Raw genomic sequence first — 16,225 nt, forward strand, 5'->3', positions numbered from 1 at the left:
TAAAGCTTATCTCTGTTCTAGTGAGCTATTTTTTTTTCTGTCACTTTTTTCATTTTACATGTACATGTTTATATAGTTTATTAAATATTTTTAAAAACGTAGTAAAATATTAAAGATATAAAAGTCATGCCAAATTTTAATTTTTTAAGTGTTTTTTTTTTTTTCTTTTATAGTATTAATAATTTATGATTAATGATAAAATGAAAAAAAAAAAATAAATTAAAATAACTTTATAGCAAATCTTAAGCTTCTCTTTTTTATCAAAATGCCATTGTGTTTTTAATTATAATTATTCTCATTTATGTATATATATGTCAAACTAGAAATTTTAAATATGAAATGTAAAAATACGAGATTTAAATATATGAAAATTAAAAATATGATAGCTAAAAATATGAATATTTAAAAGGAATTAAATGGATAGAAGTTAAAAAAAAAAAAAAAAAAAAAAAAAAAAAAATGTTTTGTTCATAATAAATTTCATAAAGAACATTTTTTCTTTAATTTGTTCTTTCTTATTTTATTTTATTTTTTTTTTAATAAAACCCATAATAAAATAAATAATGAAGATATGGACATTAAAACAACAAAAAAAAGTTATCTAGATATTTTAAAATATTATAGCAAAGATGAATTTCGCAATGAATACATTTTTCATAATAACATAAATCAAGAAACACAGAATGACTCTTATAATGAAGATGAGCACTCCTCGCTAAATATAAATGTAGAATTGTTTTTTTCTTTGTTGTTTTCTAATAAAAGTAATTATTTTTATAATATAAATGATAAATACTTTAATGAAAATATTTATAAAAAAGAATTAGAAAATTTTGAAGAAAAATTAATAACTAAGTTAAAAAAAGAAAAAAAGCAGAAAACAAAAAATACAAAGAAACAACATCTTTTCTTAAACAATGGATATAAAAAAATTGAACATTATTTTTTTAGTAATAAGAAAAATAAAACATGCACTATATGTTTAATTAATAACGATTCTGAATACCTTGAAAAGTGTAAAAGTTGTTCTTTGTATTTCCATGCATACTGTTATAAAACATTTTGTGATAGTTTTAATTTAAATAATTTTATTTGTGATGTATGTTTAGAATCTAACAATTATAAAGAATCTAGAAATGATAGAAAATGTTTAGATGATAATTATAATATATATCATTTTGCATACTTAAATGATGATAATAGGAAAGAAAAAATTAACGAAGTAAACATAAATAAAAACAAAGAAACATATAGTTATTTAAAAAAAATTAATAAATATATGAGTGATAATGAATTAAATTATAAGATTTATAAAAAAGGAAAAAAATTAAAATATCTAATTAGAAAAAAATGTGTTAAAAACTTTAATAATGGATATCAATCGGAAACTATTTCTAATCGTAGAAATTTTACCTTATCACAATATTATTACGAAAATGATGTAAAAGTAAAAAAACATGAAAAATTTAATAATACTAAAATATTGAATAATTACAATAACACTTCCATTAATCACATTCATAAAAAAATAAAAACATTTAAAGAAGATTGTAAAGAAGAAATTAAGTGTGGCATATGTGAAAAGACAAATAAAAATGTAATTATGAAAAAGAAACAAAAAAATCTTTGGTTTCATTTGTGTTGCTTATATTATAATGATATTACAAAAAACAATTCAATGCTGCACATTTACTTTGAATATTTTTTTTTTAATCATTATAACGAAGATTATTTTATAAATTTATATGATAACTTAAAATCAGTAAATGATATTATAATAAAAAAAATTAAAACAGAATTGTCAAATAATTTTAATATAATAACTAATAATCATTCTTTTAATTTTTTGATGAATCCATATTATTATAATTTAACAATAAAGCAAATTAAGAATTTAATATATTATAATTTTATTTTAAATAATAATACATTAAACCAAAATTATTACAATTTAAATAACGAATTGAATTATAACACTAATTATAATAAAGGAAATGATAAGGTATGTTGTAGCTTGAATGATAATAACGTTTTAAAAAATATTACTACATGTAATCTTAATTATTTACATAACGATATATCAAATATAAATAAAGGAATAACATCCAATTATAGTAACAATAATAAAGAATTTCTGCAAGAAAAAATAAATGAAGATAAAAAAAAAAAAGGAAATTTAACAAATGAAGGTGAGTATAACTTACAAAACAATAAAGAAAAAAATTTTATATATTGTAGTGACATAAATAATTATAATATAATAAGTGAAGAAAATTATTTTATGAATGATATATTATATATTACAAATAATCATACTAAAAACGAAATAAATTTAAGTATAACTAAGCAAAATGATTATAATAATCTATTCAAAGAAATAGAACAGCTAATATATAAAAGAGATTTTATTAATTTAAAGATATTAAAACAAATAAAAGAGAAAATTATAGAAGTTATAAAAAATAATAGTAAGCAAATTTGTGTTTTTTGTAAAAAATCTAATGGAATAAAAAGTAAATGTATGTTCCCTTCATGTTCTACATATTTTCATATTTATTGCTATTATAATAAATTTTTGGAAAATTGTAAGAAAATAAAAAAGTTATATATTAAAAACAACTTAAAAGATTCTAATTTTTATATAGTTAGAAGAAAAAATAACAAAATTAACATTTTTCAAAAATGTAATAAAATTATAAAGAAAAAAAAGCATTTACATAACTATAATAGCAAAATTAATAGAGATATATATTCTTTCAATAATTCTAATAAAGAATCATTGGGATATAAAAAAAAATACATAAAAAATGAAGATTTAAACAAAAATAACAACTTAATTACTATTAATAATAATTTATATTCCAGAGATTTAAGAAAAATAAATAACCATACTATTCAAAAGAAATTAAATAACTCCAAAGCTTGTAATTTTCTTCAAAAAATAAAAAAGGATCATATTAATGATAATAATATATCACATAACTCAGACAAAAAATATATTTGGTGCCAGAATAATTACAAAAAAAGTGAAAACAAAGATGAACTAAAATTAAATTACCTTCATTATTTTTCTCACAAAAACATACCTGACAAAAATAATGAAAATTTAAAAAGGGGAAATGATTCTTATAATACTTTAACAATTAAAAAGGAAGAATGTTACAATAATAAAAATTGCATATACATGAAAGAAAATAAAGAAAAAAAAGAATCTATATATATAAATTTAAATAAGAAATATAAATATAATGTTGATATAGATAAAAAAAAAGAAAAAAATCATTTTTTATATTCAAATAAATTGCATAAAAAAAAATTGGATTTATTATATGATTATAAATATAATATTATAGAAAAAATGGACAACATTAAATATAATACAGAGTTTGAAAAAGAGGTTACACTTGAAAACGATTTTAATAAAAATAGTGAAAAAACATTATTTCAATGGGAAAAAAAAAATACGTATAAAAGGAAATTAAGTGATGAAACGAAATATAATAATAAAAACAAAAACTATGATTCATTCAATGATTGTAACAAAATAATGAATGAAGACAATCTATCATCAACTGATTTTTCTTTCCCAAATTCTAATGAAAAAAATATTTATCTATCAAATTTAAATAAAGTTAATGAAAAATCATCTTCTGCATCGTCATTATGTTCATCATCTATTTCTACAAAGTATTTTTCATCATCAATTCTAACTAATAAATCATCTGTTAAATCTTTTTCTTTTTCTTCAAAATCATCTTATTCATCTCTTCATTCATCAACAGTTCCTTCGTCGTCATCTTCATCTTCATCGTTTGATTCTTCATCTTATCATTCAAACTCTTATTCCTATACATCTTCTTCCTATCCAACTTCTTCATCTTTTGTATCTTACACATATTCTGACCTTAACAGTTCATCATATAACTCTCAATATTCAGATATATCTTCATGTGAAGAGAGTTTTCCATATTATAAAACAAAACTACAATTAAGTAGCTTAAATAATAGATACAATAATTTGAAAAAAACAAAAACTTATGAACAAAATGAAATAAAGAATATGAATTATGAGGAAAATAATAATTTTTTCTCAAATGGATTATTAACATGCAATTTAGAAAATGTAAATAATAATAATGTATATATAAACACAATTAAATTAACCATGTGCCCATTACATAACAATGAAACTGATATAAGAACTGTTATGAGTTTAAAAATGAATGCTTTAGATAATAAAAAATATAATAACTTAAATAATATATTCTATTATTATTACAATTCCTTTTTGCATTCGCTTTTTTTTTCAAATAAATATATTCATATAATGAAAGAAGAGGAAGCAGAAGAAGAAAAAATAAATGATTTAAAAAATCAACAACACATAAAAGAACAAGAAGAAGAGAAAAAAAAAGATTATGATAATGTTGAAGAAAATAATTATTACATAGAAGGTGAAAAAAAAAAACAAGGTTACATTAATAAAAGAAAATATAACATTAAATATGATAAGAAAAAAAACAGTAACACCAACATAGTGAATGATAACAAAAATATTAATGAAACGAATCTTATGAATGGTATTCAAATAGATAAGTTTTGTAAAAAAAGAAAAAAAAAAAAATTAAATAATTTATATTCATACAGTTCAGATAAAATGAAGAACGATGAGCAAAGTAGTAATTTTTTAAAAAAAAAAAAAAATGTAAAAAATGAATTCAATATAAAAAATCACCAGAAGTTGAATAGTATAAAAAGTGAACATGAAAAAAATGTAATTAATGATGATGTATCATATAGTAATCAAAAATTAGAAAAATTGGAAATTAATACTAATAAAAGAAAAAAAATATATAAAAAAGAGGAAAACAAAAATATAAATGATATAAAATTATTGGAGAAAGATTTTAATATTAAAAAGGAAGATACATATAGTAATATCGTGAATGAAAATTTTAAAGGAGATAATAGATTAAACAAAAAAATAAAAAAGAAAAAAAATCAGAATATAATAAAAGACACAATAATAAAAAATGAAGAGAATTATGAAAAAGAAAAAAAGGAAAAAGAAAAAGAAAATGAAAATGAAAAAAAAGAAAAAGAAAAAGAAAATGAAAATGAAAAAAAAGAAAAAGAAAATGAAAAAGAAAAAGAAGAAAAAGAAAATGAAAATGAAAATGAAAATGAAAAAATTAAAATAAATAAATATGATGAAATAGGTAAAAATGGCAATGAGAAACCTGAAAATGTAGAGGATATATATATAAATGAAAGTAATAAAAAAAATTTACAATCATTCATAAAGTATATTGATAAAATTATTGAAAATGTTGAAACAAGCTCAATTATTAAAAACAATATATGTGAAGGTATATATTATTTGAGGCAACAAAATGGATTAAATATTTTTCAAAAATTCAATGGGCGCTTTAAGAAACAGTTAAAAATTCAAAATAAAAAAAAAAAGAAAAAAAAGAGAAAAAAAAACCTAGGTGAAATAAATATTATGAGAAAAATAAATGTTGACATTCAAAAAGGAAGTAAACAAAAAAATAATAATACAGATTTGAAAAAAAAGGTTAATATAAACAAATATTCCTATTTATTTTATAGACTACCTTTATTTATTTTTGGACAAAAATATGTGAATGATGCAGATAATTTAAAAAGCATTTATCATATTAAAAATTTTTTTCAACACAGATGTGAATTTGATACTTCAAGTAATATCTTATCGGTTATTGAATTATTAAAAAGCTATTCCAATCATAAAATGTTTAAAAAAAGCGTTATTTTATCAAATAAAACACTAAATGATAAAGAAGAAAAAAGTAAAATTAATCATAATAATATAAAATTATTAGATAATAATGAAAATGAAATGAATAATTTATATAATTTTAAAATTAATTCGGAAAATAACAACACATTTACAAGCTGTAATAAGGAAATAGATTTACATAAGGAAAAGATGTATTCCGATGAAATTTTTTATTCGGTGAAAAAAATTAAAAATGATAATACATATTTAAATGAAAACATTGATATGAATTTGGGTAACTTAGAGAATTTATTTTTCCCTAATAAAAAAATTCATGACAATCCATCTAACGAAACTGATATTGTCGTTAAAGATAAGAAATCGATAAAAGCGGATACTGATATATTAAATAATAGAAATTTTATAAATTGTGATAAATTGGAAAATAATGAAAACAATATTCATAATCAAATTAAATATGAGTGTGATCAAACTCCACGTACACCTAATGATGTTAATTTGAGTAAAAAATTAAAAGTATGTAAGAAAAGAGATAATAATTATAACATTTTTAACGATACATATAATATTTATGAATATGATAAAAATGAAGATATTGATAACAAAAATATAAAGATAAGAAATGATGAATTGTGCAAAGAAACACTTTCACATAATAAAAGTTATAATATAATTTTTACGTTATTCGATAATGGGAATAATATATATCTTTTAATATATGAATCAGAGAAAGATAATAGAAAAAAATGTTCAAAAAATAAGCAATTAAAAAAAAATGAATTTAATAACATTGATTATTTTTTCAATGAGCTATATAATAATTTATATCTAAAGAACTCATATGGAAGTATAAGTGCTATTTTGGAGGAAATTTTTTTAAATAATATCAATAATAATAATTATAATAATAATAATGAAAAATTAAATTATTTAAAAATTGATGGAACTGTATTAAATAAAAACATATTACAAAATATTTTGAAGAATTTTAATTTATTTGGTATCTCAAAAAATACAAGTATAAAGCTAGTAAATATATTTGAGTTAACTTATTATGACTACTTATTTATAAAAACACATAAATTTTTTTATTCAAAAAAAGGTGTTAAAATATATGATAACTGTAATAATTTATATGAAATAAAGAATAGTGAAAATGAAGGTAATGAAATTAAAAATGATGAAAGTGGAAAATTAAAAAATCATTATAATTTATTATCGTACCAATTAAATCAAATCATAAATGACAGAGATAAAGAAAATAATAATATTTTAAATAGAAAAAGCATTATTTCAAATAATAGTGACATAATAGATAAAAATAAGAATTTAAAAGATAACAAAGTAAATATTTCATTGAACCAAATAGTACCTAATTTAAATAACTTTGATGAAAACAATATTAATGTAGATATTTTTGAAAATGCTAAAAATATAAATATAGATGTAGATACAAATAAGAATATGCGAATAAATAAAAGTTATAGTAATATTCATAATAATATGAATTTAAATATAAGTTATAAAAATAAAATTTTACATAAAAAAATATCAAAAAATATATATAAAAAGAAAAACAAACATAAAAAAGGAAATAAAAAGTACTTTCAAATTATTAATAGAACATCATCTCAATTAAATAGTGTAAATATAAATAATAATATTAATAATAGTATTAATTTTATTATAAATGAATATATAAATAACAAAACTTATGATAATGATATAAAAGAGTATTTAAGCGATGTTATTAAGAAATATAACAATTTTAGTATAATTAATGAAGAATCAGAAAATAAAGGCAATGTTGATAAAAATAAACTACTATCAACTAATTCTTTTAGTAACTTTGATATATATAAGTTATTTTTGTTAGATAATAATGAGTTAGGTTATTTTAACAATAATGAAGATAAAAAAAAATATTTAAATGATATTTTTTTAAATAAGAATATTCTTTTAAATTTTAAAAATTCGTTTGTTAAAAATAAGCAAATTGAGTTTTTTAATATGAATATAAATAACAAAAATTATGAAGAAATAGATTATAATTTTTTTGATATTAAGAACATTTTATGCTTTGAAAATAATAGAAATAATTTTATGAAAAAAATAAATAAACATAATGTTGAAGAGTTAGAAGCAAATAGTTATATAAATAAAAATGAAGAAATAAATGATAATGATGAAATTATGAATGAAGAAAACAAAAACATTAAGTTATTAAATTCTTTTAATATGTTAGATGAAAAAAATATAAACGCAGATAAATGGGATGTCATAAATAATGAAAAAACTAGTTTAATGAATAACAAAGATGATCTAAATTTTTCACTAAATTGTTATAAAACTAATGATACATTAGATATTTTAATAAAAAATAATAATAAATTTAATTTTAATTTCATTAAAGAAGAGGATTCCAATGAAGCATATAATGATGTAAAAAATAATATAAGCAATAAATTTTTGAATAATTTGAAAAGTAATTTAAAAAAAGAAGAAAAAACAAAATTTTATGATTATTTTAATGAGAACATTTGTAATGAAAATTTCAATATGATTATTGATAATAGTTATGAAAAAATAAAAAATTTATATGATAATCTAAATGAAGAAATTATAAAAAATAAAATAATTTTAATAAGTAAAATAATTGAAGAAAACCACATATATAATTTATCAGATATGCCAATTTACGTAAATTTTGTCTTTTATAAATATTCTTGCGTTAATAACTGGAATAACTTAATTCATAATTTGGAGGATAGTTTTTTAAAAGAAGAAGCATATTTTTTTAATTTAAAAAATAAAAATAATAAAAGTATTAATGATAGAGAGAATTCTGAGATTTTGTTAGAATCTTCAAATGAAAATAATACTATAAGAAATGAAAAAACGAAATTAAATTTTGTATTTAACAATGATAATAAATATGTTAAACAAATAAATGAAGAAAATAAACGACATAATTTAGTAAGTAATACAAATAATTATGTTTATAATGATGAAAATGATGAAAATGATAAGAATAATGATATAACTATCAGTAATATTAGCACACTTATTACTACTACTAATAATATTAGCGTAAAAGCTAATACTTCTACATATACCAATAATACTAGTACTACAACTGATAATAATAATTATTTTAATAAAAAGAACGAAAATGAAACAAAAGAAATACCTAATAATATAATTATAAATAAGAATGAAACAATGAATAATGCTATATGCAGTGTTTGTTTTAACACAGAAACTAACAACATAAATATATTATTTAAATGTATAAGTTGCTCTATTTATATTCATAAATATTGTTACGGTATATATCAAAAAAATAAGAATGATGATTTTTTATGTGATAAATGTGTAATTAGTAAATCCTTTAAAAAAAATGTACAAAATGAAGATTTAAATAAAAACATAGGAATCATTAAAAAAAAAAAAAAATTTAATGGCAATAATAATAGTAACACTAATAAAAATATAGATGAATATATCAATAATTTAAATGAAAATGATAAGAATCTATATGACAATAGTAATAATTTTTGTGATAATAAATATGTAGATGATAATAAATCTTTTGAAAATTTTAATTGTTTTATATGTAAAAAATATGGGGGTGCTTTAAAAAAAACAACATCAAAATCATTTGTTCATATTTTTTGTGTTTTATTTTTTATTTCACATGTTTTTTGTTTAAATATTTATAATTTAAATTATTGGAATATTAATAACTTGAGATCTTTTGAAAATATATGCTGTATATGTAACCAAAGCGGTTTTGTTATCAATTGTTGTTATCACGAACATTTTGATATAAATAATCTAAATAATACTATTAAAAATTCATATATAAAAAATAACAAATGTAATAAATATTTCCATCCTCTTTGTGCATATTTAGAAGGGTACCATATGAAAGTTAAAATATATGATGATAAGTTCATCACAACATTTTTTTATGATAATTGTTTTTCACTTTTTAAAGTAACAACATATTGTAATGATCATATACCTCTTGGTGTATATGAAAATAGAAGTGAAGTTAAAAAAAAAAGAAATAAATATTACATGAACAGTGAATGTATTCCTCTTTTTAGTTATAATGAAAAAACATTAAAAAAAAAAGATATTAATATTAATAGTCTTAATAAGACAAAATGTTTGTACAATAAACAAAATGATAATAGTAAGTCTCCTACAAAGTTTGATAATACTATTTTAAAAACAGAGGAATGTAATAAAAATAATTTAATAATAGACATAGATAATAGAAATAAAAATAATGAAACAAATAATAACTTAATTGTTTCGAAAAATGAACATATATATAATCAAGAAAATTATAAAAAAATTACAGAGAAATGTGGAAATAATGAAGAACATAAGAAAAATAAAATAGATCAAATTATTGAAAACGATAAAGATAAAAACCAAAAATATATAAATTATCACAACAGAAACGATAAAATAAATAAAATTGAAGAAATTCCTAAAATGTTTTCTGAAAAAAAAGAAAATAATCATATTGAAATGATTAAAGTTATAGAAAATAGTAAAAAACAAGTGAAAAGTGATATGCTCTATGAAGAAAAAAATTATGAAAAAAATTATGAAAAATATTTAGGAGAAGGAATAAATTTACCTAATTTAAAAAATATAAATATCAAGTGTATGAATTCTTTTAACAAATCAGATGAAGTTAAGTGTATAGAGGTAACAAATAATGTAAGTAAATCAGAAATATCTATAACAGAAAATGCAATGATCAAAAATTGCAATGATAATAGAAGTATTATTAATATATGTGATAAATCATATAATTATAAATGTTATGAACAAAAGTCACCCATGCATGAAATAGAAAGTAAATTAATAAATTATGATTTATTAAATAATAATAAAAATACATCTAACAACTTATCAGATAATACTAATACGAATTCGAAAACATTTAAGGAACATATAACAGATAGTAAAATGAATATTAATTTTAATGAATTAGAAAAACTGAAAGAGAAAGATACAAAAAAATATGATACAAATAAAACAGATGTTAATATTAAAGTAACAGATTATTTAAAAACAGGCAATAATGCTTTAAATTTTCAAGATAAAAGGAATATTATTAATACCTCAAATAAAAATTATACAACAAATTCTTTGAACTTTATAGAAAATAAAAGTAAATTAGAAAATTTATCATTATATAATAATCCCTCTTTTAAACATATGGAAATTAATAAAGAGAGTATACAAGAAGCCCATGAAAATTATGAATTAGTTAAAAATAATATGAAAAAAGATAATTATAAATTAAAATTAAAAATTAACATTAATGACATTTATAGTTCCTATAAAAAATTGATGAAAAACAAACATAATAAATACGAAATTGATGACATAAAAAGTAGAGAAAACTTTAGTATAATTAAATCAAAGAAAGAAAATAAGAAAAGTAAATGTATGTTAATGAAGTTAGAAAACGAAAATGAAAAAATAAAAAATTCACATCCTAATAATTCCTTAAGTTATAATAAAAACAGAAAAAAAATAGAGTTAGTAAAAAACGTTATTGTTCATAAAAAGGGAAATACATCTTATTTAGAAGAAAATATGAGTAATTTCATAAAAAGTTATAGTATTGATTCACATCATAAAAATTTAAGAAGTAATATTTTTTCTTTATATTTTATAAATAAAAATGCCAATGATTATAAAATGGTTATATGTTCAGCCTGCAAAAATTTGAGAAATGAGTATTACCCTTCTGAACAAAAAAATAATATATTAAATTTATTATATTTTAATTATCAGTTTTTCCAAAGAAAAAACAAAATAAAAAAAAGTAAAAAAGTATATTTTTTTAATTATTGTCATATTAATGATAGAAAAAAGGAAATGCTTAAGTTAATTAATTTTAAAATGTTAATAGGATGCGAAAAATGTAGTTATTTTATATTAGAAAAAAATTTTCTTTTTCATCTTATTGATAAAAATTATATATCTTACTGTGATGACGCACTAGTTGTACATATGAACTTGAATATGAAGCATTTATATGATAAGAAAAAACTTAACGAAAATGACAAAATGCATTATAACTGCATTTCAAACAAAAATTTAGTGGAAGATGAAGAAAAAGAATATTTTAAAAATAAATTATTTGAAGAAAAGAATGCATATAGAAAAAATTATGTTTCAATTTCTTTTTTTAAAAATTTTTCTGTAATAATTTTCACACCAAAAATTTTATTAAAAAATAAATTTTTGTTTAAAGATACAATTTTGAGATATTTAATTTTTTATAATAAATGTTATGTTAAAAAAGGAGAGAGATACTACTATAATACATCTATAAAAAGGAATAATAAAAAAGAATTTATTTGTAATATATGTAAAAAAAAAAGTTACTCATTAATAAAATGCTCTTTTGAAAAATGTTACAGAGCTTTTCATATTAATTGTATAAATAAAAAAAAGCAATTTCATAAATTTTCAATAGAATTTAATGCTGAAAATACTTATCATATTTATTGTAATTCACATTGTTCAAATACTAAGAATTTAAAAATTAAGTTAAATTTATTCATACTTTTAAAAGTTTTATTAAAATTAAATAATCCTTTAATAGAATATATAAAAAATAAATTTTATAAAAATAACATTTTTCTTAATTATATATTAAACTCAAAATTTTTGTTAAATTCACTGAATATAAATGGAAAGAAATATGATAATAAATTATTAAAGGAAAAATTATATTCAAGTAAAAAAGGAGAAGATATCATTAAAAATTATGATAATGATAAAATGTATTTATCAAATTATAAACAGAAAATTTCACCTGATACATTTAACTATCAAAAATTTGTAGAAGATAAAAATATTTCAAAAGAATTTACTAATGAAATAAGTATGAATTTTAGAAGAAAATATTTGAAATCAGAAGAAAATAAAATTTTTAAAATTATAAAAATAAAAAACAAAGAATATAAAATTATAATGATTTTTAAGTTTTTACAAAACTTAATGAATAGAAATTCTTTATTTATAAAATTCATGAACGATAAGTACTATAAAGAATTAAAAAAGAATACTATTCATAATATTCTTTTAGAAAAAGTTGAGATATTTAAATTATTTCTTTATTCATTAATATTTTCTATATTATATCCCAAAAATATGATATTTAAAATAATGAATTGTAATTATTCCAATATTTTAAAAAATTGTGATTCAGTTGTTTATAACTTTTATTATTTTGTTTTAAATTATTATAAACTTATTAAAAAGAAATTTTTTCAAAAAATTAATATTTTTAATAACTTTCATGCTAATATAAATGAAAATTTAGAAGGATGTAACTTAAATAAATACTTGGAAAATTTTCACAAAAAAAATGTAGTAAATAATGTTAAAGAGGAAAAATTTAAAGATATTAACAAATTAGAAAAAATGAAAAAAAATTCAAGTAAAAAAAAAAATTATATAAACGAAAATTATATTTCAAATGTAATTACAAATACAGAGAAGGTAAACTTAAGTTCAGATTTTAAAATGAAAAAAAATATAAATAAAAAAAAAGAATTAAATTTAAGTATATTAAAACATGACAGATTTTATTCTGACATTTTAGAAAAAAAAAAAAAAATAATAGAAGAACTTAAAAACTTATTTATATACGAAAAAAGAAAAAAAAAGGATGAACCTCTTTTTACGTTCCATAACTATGAAAAAAAAAATAAAACAATTCTAAAAAATAACAAAAGTTGTTATTATATAAAAGAAGAGGAAACCAATTTAAAAAATATTTCCATTGAAAAAACAAAAAGTGAAAACCAAGAAAATTATCATAAAGAAGATATTAAAAAAAATTTTACTAATATATTATTTGAGGAAAAAAAAATTATAAAAAATGAAAAAATCAATAGTGACAATTCTTTATTAGAAAAAAAGAAAAATGAAGAAAAACATATTATTTTAAATGAATGCGATAAAAAAAAGGGATTATATTGCGATGAAAATGATAAAGAAGATGAAATAAATTTAAATGAATATAACGAAAAAAAGAAAATAAATTTAAATGATTTTGATAAAAATAAACTAACATTAAAGGAAAATATGAAAAAGAATGATGAAGGAAATATAAAGGAATGGAATAAAAAAAAAGTAAAAGATTTAAATGGAAATATTAAAAAGACAGAAAATTCTATTAAAAATGATAAGAAAAGGAAAAGAAATTTTCATGAAAATAATAATATGAAGATATCGATTATCAATATAAATTCAGAAAAAAAGGAAGATAAAGTAGATAGTATATTGGTAAATTGTTATGAAAAATATAATAATGATTTAAAATTCAATGGTAATAATAAAATACAAGAAAATTTTTTATCTAATAAAGAAAAAAAAATAAAAAATAAAAGAAAAGGTTCTAATTATGATTATAATAAGAGTAATAGTATAAGTGATAATGAATGCAAAAATTCTACAAATTCTAGTAACGATGTTCTCATGGATAAAAATATAAAATATAAAAAAAGAAAAAAAAATTCTTTAGGTAATGAGAAAAATAATCAAAAATGTGAAATGTCGTGCTTATCTAACGAAAAAAAAAAGGAAATTCTAAATAAAAATAGTTGCATTAAATCAAATAATTGTGCAAATTTTAATCTTCAAAATAGTGATAATATAACAAATAAATATAGAATAATTAATGAAGAGGAAAAAAATAAAATTAAAAACGAAGAAGGAAGTTTAGCAGATGATTATAAAGAATACAATGCAAATAATAACAAATCGAAGAAAGAAAAATATACTTATAAAAATATAACACCACTTATGAAATCATATGAAAAAAATATAAATCACAACAAAATTAATATGAAAGATGAAAATAGCAAGGAAAACATATCAAAAAAAAGAAATGATATAGAATTAAAAATGCAAAGAAAGATAAAATATAAATGTAATAATAAAAAAAAAATCTATAAATTAAATTATACAAAAAATAAAAGTAAATCAAACACAGAAAATATTATAATGAATACAATGATTAGCAAGAAAAAAAAAAAATTAAATGAAAATCATAAGAAAATAGATGAAGTTAATGTAAAAGTGGATGAGAGTAATATAAAAATAGATAAATATAATTTTAAATTAAAAGAAACAAATAACAAAGATCATAAAGAAAATAGTAAAATAGATGAACTGAAAGACAAAACGAGTGAATGTTGTGAAGTTGATGAAAATAATAACGAAATTGATAAGAGTAAGGATAATAATAATAATGAAAATAACCAACTGGACAAAAACTATAGAATAATAAATAAGTCATACAAACCTCCAAAAATTTCTATTAAACATATTGAAGAAAAAAAAGATGAAAATGATAATTTAAAATTAAAAAAAAAAATAAATGGGAAAGAACTTTTTTTGTCTTGTGAAAAAAATGAAAAAAAAAATTTTAAAAAATGTATTAAGAATAAATATTTGAAAAATGAAGAGAATAATTTTATTGATATTTTAGAATATTTAGAAGAAAATACATGTAATTATAAATGTTATTATAAAAATATAATTAATACTTTACATTTTAATAATGATTTTTCCAATGATGAATATATTGAATATATTATGCCATTAAATGATACAAAAAAAGTTGGCTTAAATGAGAAAATTTTGAAAAAGAGAACAAAATAAATAATACTAAAAAAAAAAAAAAAAAAAATTAAAATATAAATATTATACACGTTACTTTTTTTAATATATATATATATAACTTTTTTGTAGAAATTTTTCTTATAAAAACAGTATAAAATTTTCCTTAAAAAATTTGCTTTTAATTTATTGGAAAAAAATGCAGAATAAAAAAAAAAAAAAATTATGAATTTTTTAATATAATTTTATTATTTTTATTTTATTTTATTTTTTTTTTTTATTTCCTTTATTTATAAAAAATTTAGATTGTTTTTTAACTTGTATACCTTTTTTTTTTTTTATTTTTAATGTATATTTAATTTTGTGCAATGAATACACAAATAGAAAAAAAAAAAAAATTGTAAACTTAACTTTAAGTAACATTATTTTTGTTTTATTGTTTTTTATATAAAAAATTTACACATATTTTTACTTGTAGAAAAATATATAAATATATGGTTTTAAAAAATTTAAATAAATTTTTCTTATTTTATATTTTTATTCTACATAAATGTCTTAAGTTTTTGAGTTTTATTCGTTAAAGCCATATGTGGTATTTTCTTTCGAAAAAAAAAAAAGAAAAATTTTTTTTTTTTTTTTTTTTTTTTTTGGTACATCAGTGCACTGAAATGAATATAGAAAAATAAAAAAAATATTATTAGGTATTAAAATAAAAATATATATATTCTTTTTTATATATAATAATTTATATGTGTATTATTCCGTTAT

General features: G+C 17.5%; 1 protein-coding gene across 1 annotated transcript; it reads left to right on the plus strand.

Annotated features, from left to right (window-relative positions):
- Nucleotides 1–571: 571 nt before the first annotated feature.
- Nucleotides 572–15,499, plus strand: PGAL8A_00009500 (phd finger protein, putative; the record flags this gene model as incomplete). Its single annotated transcript, XM_028671492.1, has 1 exon — nt 572–15,499. The coding sequence occupies one exon, from the start codon at nt 572–574 to the stop codon at nt 15,497–15,499; it is 14,928 nt and encodes a 4,975-aa protein (XP_028528139.1).
- Between the last annotated feature and the right edge of the window lie 726 nt (nt 15,500–16,225).

This window comes from Plasmodium gallinaceum (genome assembly GCF_900005855.1).
Source record: "Plasmodium gallinaceum strain 8A genome assembly, contig: PGAL8A_v1_10, whole genome shotgun sequence".
In the NCBI taxonomy this organism is placed as follows: Eukaryota; Apicomplexa; class Aconoidasida; order Haemosporida; family Plasmodiidae; genus Plasmodium; species Plasmodium gallinaceum.